The following is a 16,180-nucleotide window of genomic DNA, read 5'->3' on the forward strand; positions in this document are numbered from 1 at the left end:
TCTCCTCTGCCTTCCTCAATGCACTGTGAGCGTCTAAAGACGAGAGCTATCTGCTACAGGGACTTCGCTCCGACTCCTCCCAAGTTGCCAAGTCCAAGACAAGAGCGCTGTTGATGTTTGAAAACCTACGGATTCAGTCCCGAGAGGTCCTAACTGAACTAGGCGGTCTCAAGCCCCGCCCCTGCAGACACAGAGCAGGCCCCCCCGCCCCTCTTCGCCCATTGGCCCATTCAATTCACGCCGGGCACTAATGGGCGGAGGCGGCGGTCGCGCAGTCTAAGGCCGAGCCCAAGGAGTAGTGGGGCAGTGTGCGGCCGCTCCGGCTTGACGGAGACTGTGGCGGTCGAGCTCGAGACGCGTCCCCCTGCCCGGAGCTGCGATGAGCACCCCAGCCGTGCCCCAGGACCTGCAGCTGCCCCCGAGTCAGAGGGCCCAGTCCGCGTTCAGAGGTGAGGGCCGCGGTGCCGGGAGCGGCCGCCGCGGCCGCGGGGGGATGGCTCGGGCACGGCCATCAGGGCCTTGGGTTCGCAGACCAGTTTCCGCCCAGTTCAGTTGTGCGAGAAGTCTGGACAGGGTTTGTGAAATGGACAATCGGAGTGGTACCCGCTCCGTGGTGTTAGTGTGCGGGTTGAACGCGTCGCGTGCGGTCGCGACCCACTGGCGGCGGCGACGGGCTTCGATGAGAGGATCCGTTTAGCCGGGGGGTGGGGTGGGGTGGGGTCGGGGGAGTGTGCGGGGCTCCGGCAGGGACCCGCGTTGGGGACCCGGGCCCGCGGAAGCGAGGCCGCGTCAGTGCTGGAAGCTGACTGCGCCTGCGCAGGGCGCTCCCGCCTCCTGAGTCGGGAGTTAATTTCTGGAGGGACGGAAGTGTTCAACTGATGCTTCAGATTTAACACATGTCGCCTTCGACTTTATAGAAATCTAGGGTTAGCTGCGTCTTCAGAAATAATAGATATTTCTTGTCCTACACGTGGGAAAACAGGAAAGAAATTCGCACCCAATTCTGGTAAATTAGAACTTGGAGTCTGGTGTCTCTACCATTTAGCTTCTTAAAACTTGGCTTTCAGGAGCTGTTGAAAATGATGTTCTCCAGACTTTTCACTTTCAGACAGTAGAGAATGTGATTCTTGTACAGAGTAGTTATGGGGACCAGTTATAGTAACAGTCATTTCAAAATGTGATTATTTCTCAAAGGCAGTACTGAACTGGGAAATTTTCTGTTATACATAAGATGTAATCTCAAGCAGAACATTTTTCGAAGTTAAATCTTCGTTTAGTCAGTATTTTATTTGATGTTGTTATTGCAGCTGATGTTGACCTGTAGCTCATTTGTTATTTAGAGCAAAGAAGACAAAAACTCAAGGAGCATCTGTTAAAAAGAAAAATTTTTTTTGCATACAAACAGGAAAATCAGATATTATCCAGGTGAGTCAAATTTTTTTCACTTCACATCTGTCAAATTATATCAGAGCTATCCAGTAAAGATGTAATGTGAGCCACACATGTAATTTAAAATTTTCTAGTAGCCCCATTTTTAAAGTTTTGTTTTTAAAGATGAAATGAATTTTAATACATTTTATTTAATCCAGTATTTTAATTTGTATTTCTTTATATTAGGTACTCTACTTATTGATATATTTTGTTTTGATGAATGCTTCATACCCTTCTCCAGGGTGGAAAATACTCAGATTCTGCTATGTTTAGGAGATAGAGCTGGCAGGACTTGGTGATGGATTAGATATGGGATGTAAAAGAAAAAATAGAGTTGAAGATGATCCTTAATTTTCCAGGGTAAAGGAGGCTAAAGAGATATGACAACTAAATTCAATACCTGACCCTTATACTGTATTTAATAGTGGAAAGGGAAATGCTATAAAGGACATTATCAGGTCCGTTTTCAACTATGAACAATAGATTAAAATGGTTAAGGTAAATTTATGAATTTGATAACTGTTCTGTGGTTATGTAAGAAAATTCCTATTTTTAGGAAATAAACATTTAAGTATTTAAGGGTAAAGAGGCATCATGTATGTAACTTAACTTGAAAGGTTCAGATAAAAAGTTGTGTATACTCCACACATAGACATGTTCAGAAAGAGTGCAAATGATAATGCAAATGGGATAAAATGTTAACAATAGGCAAATCTGGATAAAGAGTTTGAATTATTTATAATTTTGCAACTTTATATAAGTTTGGCATTGTTTCCAAATAAAAATTATTTTTTAATTTTTTTACTCTACATTAATTAGTTGCTTTTCTTTAGAATAAACATTTTCTTTCACAAATCCCAATTTTTTGTTTAAGACAAAAGATGATCCTAGACTTTTGATTTGAATAACTGAGTGGATAGCGATACCATATATTGAGATGGGAAGCCTGAGGGAGGAGTGGGAGAATGGGGAGTTCTGTTCTGACTATGTTAAGTCTGAGGCAGCAATAAGACATCTAAGTGGAGATGCCAAATAGCGATGTGTCTGAAGTTCAGGGGTGAGAATGGGACTACAGATATAAACTTGGGAGTTGTCGGTGTGTAGATGGTATTTCTTTAAAACCTTGGGGTGGAATGAGATTACTAGAGAGAAAGCAAAGAGAACATTAATTCACATAAGACAGTGACTCTCAACTACTTATTTAAATAAGGAATCCAACTGGGTCGTGGGGTTTAGAGTACTCTTATACACAATGGGAAGAAAAGAACATTCTAAACTCAACTATACAGAAATCAAATTTTGCTGACTCTAAAATGTACATTTTGTTCACATTTTTACGTCTCTGAACTTGAAATCTGCCTTAGAATCCAAGGCATATCCAACTGACCCTTTTTTTTCCCTTCGTTGGAATACAAAATCACTTGCTAAGAGATTCTCACAGCCTGTACTAACCTATATACTGTAGCCTGTACTAGCCTATATCTATAAAAAGGGAGTTTAAGTTTAATTCTTGAAGAAGCTTTTGCTTTGTATATACACATATTCTAAATGCAATGCTATTTAGAAACTAAAATCCACATGATTAATAAATTAAGTTGTGAGTGTGTGTGGAAATTTTTGAATTTCTTTTGGGAGAACTATTTATAAAAATTTTTTTTCAATGTAAGTCTGGTACTAAGTACTTAAAACTAACCAAAGAAAATGTTGCTTAATAAAGATTTTTGAAGACTTGTTTGAATGACTAGAGAATGGTTTAGAATGAGATTGTGGGGGGAGGGTATTAAGGCTTGTAAGAAAATACTTTTAAATTCCTCAGCCGTCTTGTTTACACTATTAAATCACCCTATAATAAAGAAGAGTTTTGCTTAGGACAAAGCTCAGTTCTTGCCTCAGTTTAAAACAGCAAAGTCAGATAATTGTTATATCCTCCCATACCTCCCCCAGAAAAGGAAACTTCCTTGGTATGGACTTTTTTTTTTTTTTTTTAAGTGATAGAGACCAGAGAGTGAGGATATCTGAAGGCCAGATCCAAGAAGAGACAAAAGTTCTGGAACTTAAGGCAAAAATGGTAAGATATGGAATAGCCCTCCTAAATGTTCCCTTTCCCCTCATTCCTAAAGAAGGTTTTTTCCTAAACTCTTTCTGAAAGATTTGTCTTTAACTAATTTGTCTTTAACTCTTCTAGACTGATAAAGAGAATGTCGGTAGACCTACTGGGATCAAGAATAGTATAACAATGGAAAAAAACTGTATTCCTTTAAAACCTTGTAATGAATTAACCAATTCAACTACAGCAGTTGATACACCTAATTTTGAGGATAATAATCAAACTCTGCCATTGTTACCAATTAAAGATGACCCCCAAAGTCAACATATGACGTTAAGCCAAGCATTTCACCTTAAAAACAACAGTAAAAAGAAACAAATGACTACAGAAAAACCAAAGCAAGATGCGAACATGCCCAAGAAACCTGTGCTTGGATCTTATCGTGGCCAAATTGTTCAGTCTAAGATTAATTCCTTTAGAAAACCTCTACAAGTCAAAGATGAGAGTTCTGCAGCAACGAAGAAACTTTCAGCTACTGTCTCGAAAGCCACAAAGTCTCAGCCTGTACACGCCAGCAGTGTAACAGTGAAAAGTGATAGAGCCTCACATATGACGACTGCCACTAAATTTGTGAGCACTACATCTCAGAGCAGTCAACTTGTGCGACCTTCTATTAGAAGTCACCACAGTAATAACCAGAACACCATGAAACAAGACATCAGTAGGACGTCTGCCAGTGTTACAGTTAGGAAAGGGCCTCGAGAGAAAGAATTATTACAGTTAAATACGGTTTCATCTATTATCAAAACCAGTTCTTCTCAGGACATAAAAAGAAATAAGACACTATCAAGAAGCATGACATCTGAAATGGTAGCCAGGCCTGCTTCGTCTTCTAATACTAAACTGATAGAAAAGTCAAAAAGCATTGACCAGCGCAGACATACCATGGTGAAAGCAGCTATTGATAGTAGATGGACTCAGCCCAGAGAAACTGCGGAGGAGAGAAAGTAAGTAGATGTGGTTTTGTTAGCTTCATTTTTAGTAGGGTACCATTTGTGAATTTGGCTTATCATTTCCTTGAATGTATTAGAGCTTTTTGTACATGGATTCTCTTCAGTCATGTGCAGATCAATTTAAGCAAATTTATATCGTGGAACAGTATGTCCTAAGTTATTGTGCTTGAGTGTGTTTAATTAGGTTGTTTTATGTAATCTAAGTTAAAATACTTAATAAAATTGAGAAATATTTTATAACCTCTCCATTTAAAAATGCATTCCTGGGGTCTTTGTGAGCATATCATTAACATTGATAGGTTCTGTATTTCTTTTTCTTCAAGCTGGTGAACTATGTATATGCCACCAGTGTAGAATTACTTAAAGACCTGAAATATTTTTTTAACTTTCACTGTATTTGACAGAAATCTGTTATCAGTATCACAGTAATGTTTATATGCTGCTTCTAACTGTAGGGCTCGTCTGAGTGAGTGGAAAGCTGGCAAAGGAAGAGTAATGAAAAGGCCTCCGAGCTCAGTGGTTACCCAGCCTGAGCCCGAAGCACAAAATGAAAAGCCAGTTGGATCCTTCTGGACTACCATGGCAGAAGAAGACGAACAGCGAGTGTTTACTGAAAAAGTAAACAAGACATTTTCTGAATGCCTAAACCTGATTAATGAGGTAGAGTCTTTTTCTTTATTTGTGTAGTAGTTTATAGTTTGCAAATTAACCTTCATCAACATTATCTCATTAAATTATACTGTCACTCTTTTTTGACCAATTAATGTGTCAGCAGTGTTATGGAGACTTACTGTTAATTGTGAGATGGTTTCTCTTTAGCCTTAAATGGACTACATTCTCACTGAGTTCATATAAATATATCAAATGGATACTTAGATTTTTTTCAGTTGAGTTGTAAATATTGTATTCCTCTAAGATGTTACCATAGAGTGGGCTGGGGGGTGGATATTCACTCTGATACTTTTGTTTTTACATTCATTCAATATATTTACAATTTTTTTTCAACTTATTCCCATACTTTATCAAAGACTAGCAACACAAATTATTATCACAGATTAAATTTAACTAAAATAGTTGCAAGCAAAATCCCATTAATCTAAACCAATATCATCATGGCCTTGAACTGTAGAATTTTACGATTTGGACCAGAATTCCTATGTGTATGGTAATCAACTTCAGAGTGTTTTTATTTTATTTCCTGACTTCTCCTAATTTTTAAAAAAATATATACGTGTAGGGCTTCCCTGGTGGCGCAGTGGTTGAGAGTCCGCCTGCCGATGTAGGGGACATGAGTTGGTGCCCCGGTCCAGGAAGATCCCACATGCCGCGGAGCGGCTGGGCCCGTGAGCCATGGCCGCTGAGCCTGTGTGTCCGGAGCCTGTGCTCCGCAACGGGAGAGGCCACAACAGTGAGAGGCCCGCGTACCGAAAAAAAAAAAAATATATATATATACACACACACACACGTATATTTTAATATGTATAAGAATCATCTTAATATATTGTTTAACTGTCACTTATAGTTGTGAATTTTCTTTATACATCTTTATTGGAGTATAATTGCTTCACAATGGTGTGTTAGTTTCTGCCGTACAACAAAGTGAATCAGCTATACGCACACACATATCCCCATATCCCCTCCTTCTTGAGCCTCCCTCCCACCCTCTCTATCCCACCCCTCTAGGTGGTCACAAAGCATCGAGCTGATCTCCCCGTCACTCACTAGTATCTAAGATCCATAGCAAGACTGAACATATAGAGTGTGATTTCAAACTTTTCTCTAGTCTTCATGAGCATCTTTCAACTTTTTGTGGTTCTGACAACCAGTGGAAATTATAGTCAGGGAAACTGATTCTCTTATTTCTGCTCTGCTGGGGTTTTTATTGATACTATGGAATTTTTCTGCCCTGCTACTTAACTATATATAGCTCTTAATTACGTAAACCATTACAGATTCATTTTAATCTTACTATCAAAACTTTTTGACAAAGATAATTGAAGAAGAAACTTGCAAGCTATTCTCATAAGCATTTAGTAGATGCAAAAATTCTAAATAAAGTATTAACAAATAGAATCTCATAATATAAAGAGGATAAACATCAAGATCAAGTAGAGTTTTAGTCATTTTTTTACTAATATTTTTCTCAACTAGTATTTCTTTTTTCTTCTCTCTCTGACTTTTGACTGATATGCTTCTTGCTAGCCATTCAGAACAAGTCTGGAGTAAGGAGTATAATGGTGAATATTTTATGAATAATTTTCTACCAACCTTTTACCTCTTTATCATCACTGACCTTGATTACAGTAAGTTTACTTAATTGTTCATAGTTTGTAGGCTAAATGACATCACTCACTTTATTTCTTGCTATTTTAGGGATGTCCAAAAGAAGAAGTATTGGTTACACTAAATGACCTGATTAAAAATATTCCAGATGCCAAAAAACTTGTTAAATATTGGATATGCCTTGCACGTGTTGAACCACTTACGAGTCCTATTGAAAATGTTATCGCAATCTATGAGAAGGCCATTCTGGCAGGAGCTCAGGTGAGATTAAAACTTACTGGTCTTTATTATTACAGTGTAAATAATTCAGAATTATTTTGGAACACATCACCGCATAACTTGATAAGATTGTGGTTATATATGTGGCAGTGATGAACGTTTAAAGGCCACAAGGATTGCATATTATAAAGGCTGTTTCTCAACCTTCTAAAACTTGCTCATGTACTAGGGATAATCAGACCTTAGAAAATGGATATAAGCTGAAATGTGTATTTCATGAAACGTGCTGTGAGAAATATTTTAGCACAGCATGTCGTTTTGCACATTCTCTAGTTGAGAAATCTACTGGGAAACTGAATTTTCAATATTAAAATGTATTTATTGACTAGAAAGCAAATGGAATTAAATTAACTTTTAAAATGTTAGTAAGTTCTGATGGCTTTGTGAGAGAATTCTTTCACTTTAGGAGTATATCTTTATGGACTCACATTTATATGCCATATGTTTGGTCCAGAAAATGGCAATAAACTAATATCTCTGACATTATTACCACCATAGTGGTTTGATATTATACCTGTCACCTCTTCCTTGTGTGCTGCTACCAGAAAAACCCTGGGTATAGAAAAAAATGGTATCTTGAGGTTTTTTTGATTTGATTGGTTTGACATTTTGATTGGTTTGATTTGTGAATCAATGACATTTGATTGACATTTGATTGGTTTTGTTGTCTTTACGGTCAGATATTCCTAAAATGTATTTCCTTCTGACCAAGTTTCTCAGAAACGCATTCTTGGAAATTGTTTACAAAGAGAGTTTTTTTAAAAACTTTTTTAGCCTTTTCTTAAGAAAGGTCTATATCCTTTAGTATCAGCAAAACCAGCAAATGCTATTTGATCTTTCATCTGAATCAAAAATCAAATATTCAGCAGATATTCTCTCTATGGCTATTATGTGTAAAACACTTTGCTGAAGGGTAATTGTATTTCACCGAATCTCACCTGGAAGAGAATGTTAGGTCCCTACTACATTGAACCAGAAGGGACGTTACTTACAGCAGCTTGTGACAGTATAGCTAGGATGCAAAACTAGAGCCAGGTGTTCACAGAGAAAGCAGTAGTGTAAAGAGAAAGATGTGAGACCAGAGCAGAAATTGGAAAACAGGGATCAAAATTAGCCAAGAAAATTAAAAGCCAGATGGGTGAGTAGTTCAGGACTAAGTTCTAGAATTAAGAATATGAGCCTGAGCTTCTCTTTCATATAATATTTTGAATATATTGCATTAGCAGGCATCGTGGTTCAAAGGAACATAGTAAGTACTTATAATATGTGACATATAATGGATGCTTTACTAAACTGTTGAATTTTTTTTTTTTTTTTTTGGCGGTACGCGGGCCTCTCACTGTTGTGGCCTCTCCCGTTGCGGAGCATAGGCTTTGGACGCGCAGGCTCGGTGGCCATGGCTCACGGGCCCAGCCGCTCCGCGGCATGTGGGATCTTCCCGGACTGGGGCACGAACCTGTGTCCCTTGCATCAGCAGGCGGACTCTCAACCACTGCACCACCAGGGAAGCCCCAAACTGTTGAATTTTTGAATAAATGAAATGTTAGGCTGATCAACCTTGAACTCTTCAGAAATGCATTTAATAGCACGTGAAACAAAAATATAACCATGGACTTGGATGTAGGGGAAAAGGAATAAACTAATATAAATTTAGAGAAACTTAATATAATCAGCTCTTTGATAGATATTAATAGTCTTAATTTGCTATTTGTTCATTCATTTTGTCCCTATCAGGTAAGCAGTAATATTTACCATAGGCTGAAGAAAAATTATGGGGAAATTTTTTAAACTGATGAAATTCTGTCCCTTAAGTTCATTTTTATTGGAAAAGACAGTCATATTTTTAATTGGAGTGGCAAAATAAGTGTTCTGAGAAAAATGGTCCAAGAATCATTGCTTTGTTATAAAATATGAAATTTAATCACTGGTTTTAATACTTTCAACTTGGACAACCTTAGTTAATGTCTGAGAATATAAAACTTATATGGGTCTGCTTTCTTCATTAAAAAAAAATTAAGCCTATTGAAGAGATGCGACATGCAATTGTTGACATTCTTACAATGAAGAGTCAAGAAAAAGTTAAATTTGGTAAGTTAGTTTCTTTTGTTTTCTTCAAGTGAATTGTGATTTGATTAAATTTCTTTGCTGAATTATTTTTCTTTTATCTTTTTAAACTTTTTAAATATTTAAGTTGTTTCTTTCCTCATACTTCTGTTGACATACCTCTGAAATTCTTTGGCTTTATGTAGTATAAATAATTTTTAATTAGGAGGTCTGGTTTGAAACCCAAATTTGTTATCATGTGTCTGTGAAAGTTACCTTACCTTTCTAGGCCTTAATTTCCTGTCTTAAAAATGAGGCAGTTTGACTAGATGATCTTTAAGACGTTTTGGTTCAACAGAGAATATTTCTGTTTATGTTTGCTGTTATTATGCCCCAGTGGAACATACAGATGTATATGCTCTGATCTTACTGGCTATATTTAATAAAGGAGCTTAAGAGGGAATGGTCAGGGAGACAGGAGGAAAAACCAGGAAAGACTAGTATACCACAAACCAAAGGAGCAGAAAGGTTTAAGAATAGCCTAACCCATTGAAATGGGTAAAGGGCGTCAAAAGATACAAATTACCAGTTATAAAATAAATAAGTCCTGGGCATACAAAGTACAGCATGGTGACTGTAGATAATAACACTGTATTGCATATTTGAAAGTTGCTGAGAGAGTAGATCTTAAAAGTCCTCATCACAAGAAAAAAAATGTGTGTAACTATGTATGGGGAGAGATGGTTTCATTTCACAATATGTTCTGGTCATCATTTCATGATACATACAAATATCAAATCATGTTGTACACTTGAAACTAATATAATGTTGTATGTCATTTATACCTCAATTAAAAAAAATTTTTTTTAAAGTATAACCTAATCCTGTGTCTTTGTGCTAAAGACAGCAAAGTAGAAATAAGAATTTTATAGAACCTTCTTCCTCATAATTCTCACTGGCTCTAAAGATATTTAAAAAGAGAAAACCAGTATTTAAACCTGGTTCAGTTATTCTACCTTTTTTTTCCTTAATAGAATCATACTAGTTAGTGGAATCTTTCCAGCTGGTAGAATATTTATCTTTAGATGCAAAAAGAAGTGCTATCGATAAACTCTTGGCTTTCGAAATATATAATTATAAATTCTAGGTATAAAATCCATTTTACAAATTAAAATTATTTGTAAACAGCAAGAAAACATCTTTGGGAAGTATAAGACAAATAATAAGAGAGAGAAGCACCACTTTGGTATCTCTCAGATCCCTTAATCCCAGAAATCCAAACTTGACTACATCACTTTTCCCCAAACCTTTTCCTTAGTTTGGTTCCCTATCTCAGTGACCGACACTGTCGAGTTCTCCAAGCCAGAAATCTTGGGGTTATATTTCACTCCTTCCCTCTTTTCCCACTTTCCCACCCCTGTTTCCTAGCCAATCAAATTCAGTTTAACTTCCTAGGCATCTCTTAAAATCCATCCACTTCTCTCCATCCTTACTCTCATTACTATAGTCACGATCACTGACAGCTCTTACGTGGACTACAACAATGGTTTCCTTACTTAGGTTCCTGCTTCTCTACTCTGGCTCCAATCTGTTCTCAAGACTGCAACCAAAATGCCCCATCACGTATCTGCTTAGATTCCTGATCCCAGCCTCTCTTGTCACTCCCTCTCCTACACATCCCTGATTGCTTTCTTTACTTTTTTTTTTATTTCCTAGAAGGAGCTGTACTCTCTGTCTTGCCTCTGGGTCTCTCCAAGCCAGTCTTCTACTTTTAACCTAATTCGTACCACAGTTCACCTGTCACTTCCTTGAGGTAGCCTTCCCTGATGTCCACCTTTCCTCTCAACCCACCTAGATGAAATGCCCTGTTTTGTGCTCGCTGGTTTTCTCTGTGCAGTATTTTATGCACTTGATTGCTTCTTTGTCTTGTCTTTCAAGCTCTAAACTCTGTTGTCAAGGACTGGGTCTGATCTTCCTCGCCACTGCAGCCCCAGTACTACTGCAAAAATATTTGTTGAATTAATGAATCGATATTCCCTCTCTCCTTACTTCAACTTATCCTCACTAAACCACATTCACTTTATCATGTAACTAAAATCATCACTTAGTAAAAATCTCTATCAATTTAAAAAAAGGAAAAAACCTAATAATTTCCTAATAATCAAATCTAGAGGTCTTTTCAGCTCAGTGGATTTACCAGGATGTCTCACAAGTATTTCACATCTAACATGTTTTATTTGGAATGCCTTGTCTTCCCTCGCTGCTTCCTCATACCAGCATCTCTTCCTCCCAAAAAAGAAAAAAAAAAGAAAAAATCCTCCTTTGTCATTAAAGACTCTGAAGCAAGAAATTTTAGAAGGAATGCACACATCCACACTCATTCAGACCTTCATATGTGTTAATTTGTTAAGTGCTGACTCAGGAATAACACTAAACTTGGGCCCTTCCTTCCCACTGTCCACCTCTACCACCTTGCTCAGACTGTGGTAACAGCTTTGTCTTCTTACCATCACAGATCATTACCTTTTTTTTTTGGTTGTGCTGCACAGCATATGGGATCTTAGTTCCCCGACTAGGGATCAAACCCGTGCCCCTGCAGTGGAAGCACGTAGTCTTAACTGCTGGACCACCAGGGAAGTCCCACAAATCATTCCCTGCCATTCTAAACCGTTCTGTATGGTGACCAAATCTAATTATATCTGTCTCTCCAGTGAATTTTTTTTTTTTTTTTTTTTTTTTTTTGTGGTACGCGGGCCTCTCACTGCTGTGGCCTCTCCCGTTGCAGAGCACAGGCTCCGGACACGCAGGCTCAGCGGCCATGGCTTACGGGCCCAGCCGCTCCGCGGCATGTGGGATCTTCCCAGACCAGGGCACGAACCCGTGTCCCCCGCATCGGCAGGCGGACTCTCAACCACGGCGCCACCATGGAAACCCTCCAGTGAATTTTTTTAACTAAAACTTCCTACCTGTCTGAACTCATCACCTCCTTCCCACATTTGCACCTTGCTCCTTACCCTATGTTCTAAGCACACTGGCCCTTTAATATTGTCTTAATGGATCATTTTCTTTTAAGCTTCATATCGAAATTGTCTTCGTCTTGTACTCATTTTTCAAGACCCTGCCTAAATGTCATTTGTGAAGCCTTCCCTTGCCATCTCCCTGTCCCTCAAGCAAACTCAGTTATTTCTTTTTATGGGTTCCCATAACCTTTTGTTTTTACCTCAATTCAAGCGTTTTCCTCATTTTATAATTATTTTAAAGCATGTCTGTTCCACAGAATGTGAACTTTTTAAAGGATGGGGATGATTTCCTTCTTATATTTGTATCTATAATCCCTGACACATAGGAGATAGTAAATATTTGTTAAATAATTGTTAGCAGTATTTGCTTAGAAAAACTAATGGTTAGGAGATGGCTGTTTGGTTCTTTTATTTTGAAAATCTGGCCAACTGTAAATAACTTTGTCTTCTGATTTTGTTCTTTAAATTTGACCAGAAGCTTAATCTATAAATCTGTTTCTATAGGAGAAAATATTGAGGAGGCTTGTGCGACCAAGGAACAAATCCAAGAAGCCACCACTGACGATACAAGTGTTAATCTGGGGTCAGAAAAACCGGAAATAGAAAATAAGCATCCTAGAAATGTGGTATTTCAAGGTTGTGAAAAAGAGCAAGATGACAAAACAAAAGACCCAACCAGTGATGTTAAAACCCCCAATACAGAAACTAGGGCGGGTTGCTTAATTAAATATAATGTGTCTACTACTCCATACTTGCAAAGGTAAACTTTTAAAGTGTAATGTTCTCTGATTTGTTTTTATGCTTAGGATCATGCATGTGGTATTTTAAAATGTTTAAGAGAGCTTCCGATTAGAACTATTTGTTAATAGAAAGGTTTGAAACAAAATGTGATTGGAACATTTCACCCTTTAAATACTGTATTTGCTTTGCTTTTCCCTAAATATTGCCATTTTAAAAAAGAAAAACTTCTACGTCATTTTTACTTTTATCTCTGTATTATTAATAGCAGTGGGTTTTGGAATTGAGCGATTAGCCAATTCTATAGATATTCAAGTATCTACTGTGTACAAGTTGTAACAACAGGGAAATGAATAAGTTCCTTACTTATTGCAGGACCTCTTTCTGTAGGACAAGCAGTGACATGGTTGTAACATACAAGTTATAGTATGATAAATAGCATAAAAGTGTGAAGTGAAAATTTAACGTGTTTTTTAACTCTGGGAATAATTTTGTGTTTTTTTTAGTGTGAAAAAGAAGATGCAGTTTGACGAAACAAATTCTGCATTTAAAGAGCTCAAGTTTCTCACACCAGTTAGACGATCTCGACGTCTTCAAGAGAAGACTTCAAAATTGCCAGATATGTTAAAAGACCATTTTCCCTGTGTGTCTTCACTGGAGCAGTTAACAGAGTTGGGAAGTGAAACTGACGCTTTTGTGTGCCGCCCCAATGCAGCCTTGTGCCGCTTGTACTCGGAGACTGACACGACAGAAGAGAAGTGAAGCTCAGAAAGGAGGTTGTATTATTTCGAGGGTGTTTGGTTGGTTGGTTTGTTGTGGCTTTTCATGTCCCTTAGGTCAAGAGTCGCCAAGTACCTAAGTATTCACGGCAGTCAGCGCTCCCACTAATGTCCACTCTATAGCAGGTGTTGCCTCCTGTGCATCGGAAAGCTAATCCTACCTTGTCGATCTCAATAGACTGACTTTTCCTCTAAGACAGGTAAATTTTGTGAAGACAAGATTTAGCTTGCTTTCTCACCCAATTCTAGTAGCCCAGACTGCTGTGGTCTCCTGTGTCCCTGGGACTCTGCCCCTGGTTCTTCACTGTCACTCTCCAGCAATGCCAGTGAGTCTGCATCTGTGGTCTCTTGGCCTCTTTTTTCTTGTAGCCGAGGTCCCCGAGAGGGTTAGTTAACTAAATACTCCATTTCTAAGAGAAGATACTTTGTTGGAAGAAAGAAAATGTGCCAAACCTAGTGGGCATTCAGAACTTTAAATCTGAGTTCCTTTCCTTAGTTCCTTTTCTAACTTGACTATCCAAAATGTTAAAAATTTTAACTTCCATCACTTCTTTTGTTATAGTTTATAGACTAATAGAAGGCAGTTAGAGAAGGAATATATAATATTTCATAAATGTCATCCTAGTTTAGGTAGTATTTCTAAAATAACTAATACTTAAAATTGATTTCTTCCTTGTAATATAAAAACATCATGTCTCCTAAAACATTATAGTCATACACAGTAAGTAGGTCTCTGCTCCCCACACATAAATACCACCAGTAAAATTGTTTTGTAAGTCTCTGAACTAATACTTAAATAGCATACATCCTTCACCAACTCTACAGTTTCAAGTAAGGATTTAGTCATTGTAAAAGGTTAGATAGTTTTAAAACTGTGTAATATGAATGTGGTTGAAAATCACATACTTATTCTTATTTATGTTCATTAATTCCATTTGTATAATAGTGCCAGTCTTTGTTCTATTTATTGTCTTATGTTCTAGAGAGTAGGATTTTTATTCCTTTTAAGCTGTGTACCTAATATGTATACAATAAATGAAAACAGCTATATAACGATATTGCAATGACATTTCTTTCAACAAATATAAAATGCAATTTAACCAGGGTGAATAAATTTGAACCTTGCCTTTGAAATACATTATAGTGGGATTGGACTTTAGGTTTTTCAACACTTAAAATAAGTGTGTGCTTAATGGTGTATTTCCTTTTGAAAAATTATCAATCTACTTACCTAAAAATTAAAAAACTAATTCTTTAGTTTTTTTTCATCCTTTGTATGAATGATGCAAAATATGCCATTTTGAGATAAACTTCAAGCTGGCATATACTCTCAGCTTTGTAATATCCATACCATATGTTTCATTAGGCCATATAACATAGCTTGAAATATCTCAGTGAAAGAGAGCTTGAGATAAACTGTTCTGTTTGGACAGGTTTCATACAGTGTTGTTTTTTTTTTTTCCTCTTCAACTGAGGGAAAATCTATCTAAATCATCATAGTTCTAACACTTATTGACTAGTTGTAACTCCTTTCCAGATGCTTGAGAACAGTTAGCACATGTCTGACCTAGGTTTGTTCCAAGCTAAATATCTCCAAGAATGTGATGGACGGTGCATGAGCCTTGAAGTCCAACGGACCTACATTCAAAAGTTCTGCTCCTACCTTCTCTTAAAAGTTACATGACTGTGGAGAAGCTACTTAGTTGAATCTCCTGTTTCTGAAGGGTGAAGTGGAGATAATCCGTTTTGGTCATTTTGTATCATTTTTATCTGCCTGTCCCCCCTGTTGAATGGCCAGAATGGGCACCTGACTGAAGCTGGACTGTCAGAATCCTTTCCACAGGTGTTTGGAATCAGGACTGAGAGTCAGTCTTTCCTATGTAGTTGGACCTGGAAAATGTAAATAGGCATTGGGTGACCGTTCGAAGGTTGGGGAGCAAAGATCACCAGAGAGAACAGTGAAGTAACTACCCAGAGAAAAGCAGGGGCTCCTGCCTGGGGTTTTCTCTTTTCTTTTCTTTTCTTTTTTTTAAATTTTAAAATGTTGGTTTTATTTTAAGACTCTCTTAACTGCTCCAGCAACCCCAGGCAGCCTCTACATCCCTCACACAGGACTCGTCCCAGCCGCCCCCCCTAAACTATCCGAAGTTGTGGCCTCAGTGAGTTTTGAATTCGGCAGGAACTGAAATTATTTAGCGTCCCACAGGCAGGCAGCATCTTCACCAGAATGTGGTTTTCCGGTCCCCACCAGTATGTGCATTTTAGACAAGCAGTGAAACAGGTCAAGCTGGAGCTTTTGGCCCCCAGACAAGGTGGGGCAGCCAAGGCGGGAGAGGCGTTTGGAGCGGCCGGGCAGGGAGAGTCTCCAGAGCAGCGCAAGGCACTCCAGGCCAGGCCCTTCCAGGTTCGGACTCCACCCAGGACTTGAATTTTAAAGATTGTTTAAATATACGTTTTCTCCTTTTTTAAAAAAGTGTTACTGAGCTAATTCACATACCGTAAAATGCACCCTTTTATAGTGTACAATTCAGTGGGTTTTAGTATATT

At 38.0% G+C, this 16,180-nt stretch overlaps 1 protein-coding gene across 2 annotated transcripts; it reads left to right on the forward strand.

Annotated features, from left to right (window-relative positions):
- The first annotated feature begins 275 nt into the window (after positions 1 to 275).
- Positions 276 to 14,691, forward strand: CKAP2 (cytoskeleton associated protein 2). Of its 2 annotated transcripts, XM_004326192.4 has the most exons (9): positions 280 to 449; positions 1,341 to 1,425; positions 3,421 to 3,499; positions 3,617 to 4,485; positions 4,947 to 5,151; positions 6,865 to 7,035; positions 9,072 to 9,141; positions 12,621 to 12,876; positions 13,361 to 14,691. In XM_004326192.4, the coding sequence occupies exons 1-9, from the start codon at positions 380 to 382 to the stop codon at positions 13,614 to 13,616; spliced, it is 2,061 nt and encodes a 686-aa protein (XP_004326240.2). In that variant the 5' UTR covers positions 280 to 379; the 3' UTR covers positions 13,617 to 14,691. The 2 variants fall into 2 exon arrangements, with proteins under 2 accessions (XP_073651226.1, XP_004326240.2); XM_073795125.1 differs by lacking the exons at positions 12,621 to 12,876; positions 13,361 to 14,691 and having other exon boundaries at positions 276 to 449; positions 8,424 to 9,142.
- Positions 14,692 to 16,180: the final 1,489 nt, after the last annotated feature.

Source organism: Tursiops truncatus, chromosome 18, assembly GCF_011762595.2.
Source record: "Tursiops truncatus isolate mTurTru1 chromosome 18, mTurTru1.mat.Y, whole genome shotgun sequence".
Taxonomy (NCBI): Eukaryota; Metazoa; Chordata; class Mammalia; order Artiodactyla; family Delphinidae; genus Tursiops; species Tursiops truncatus.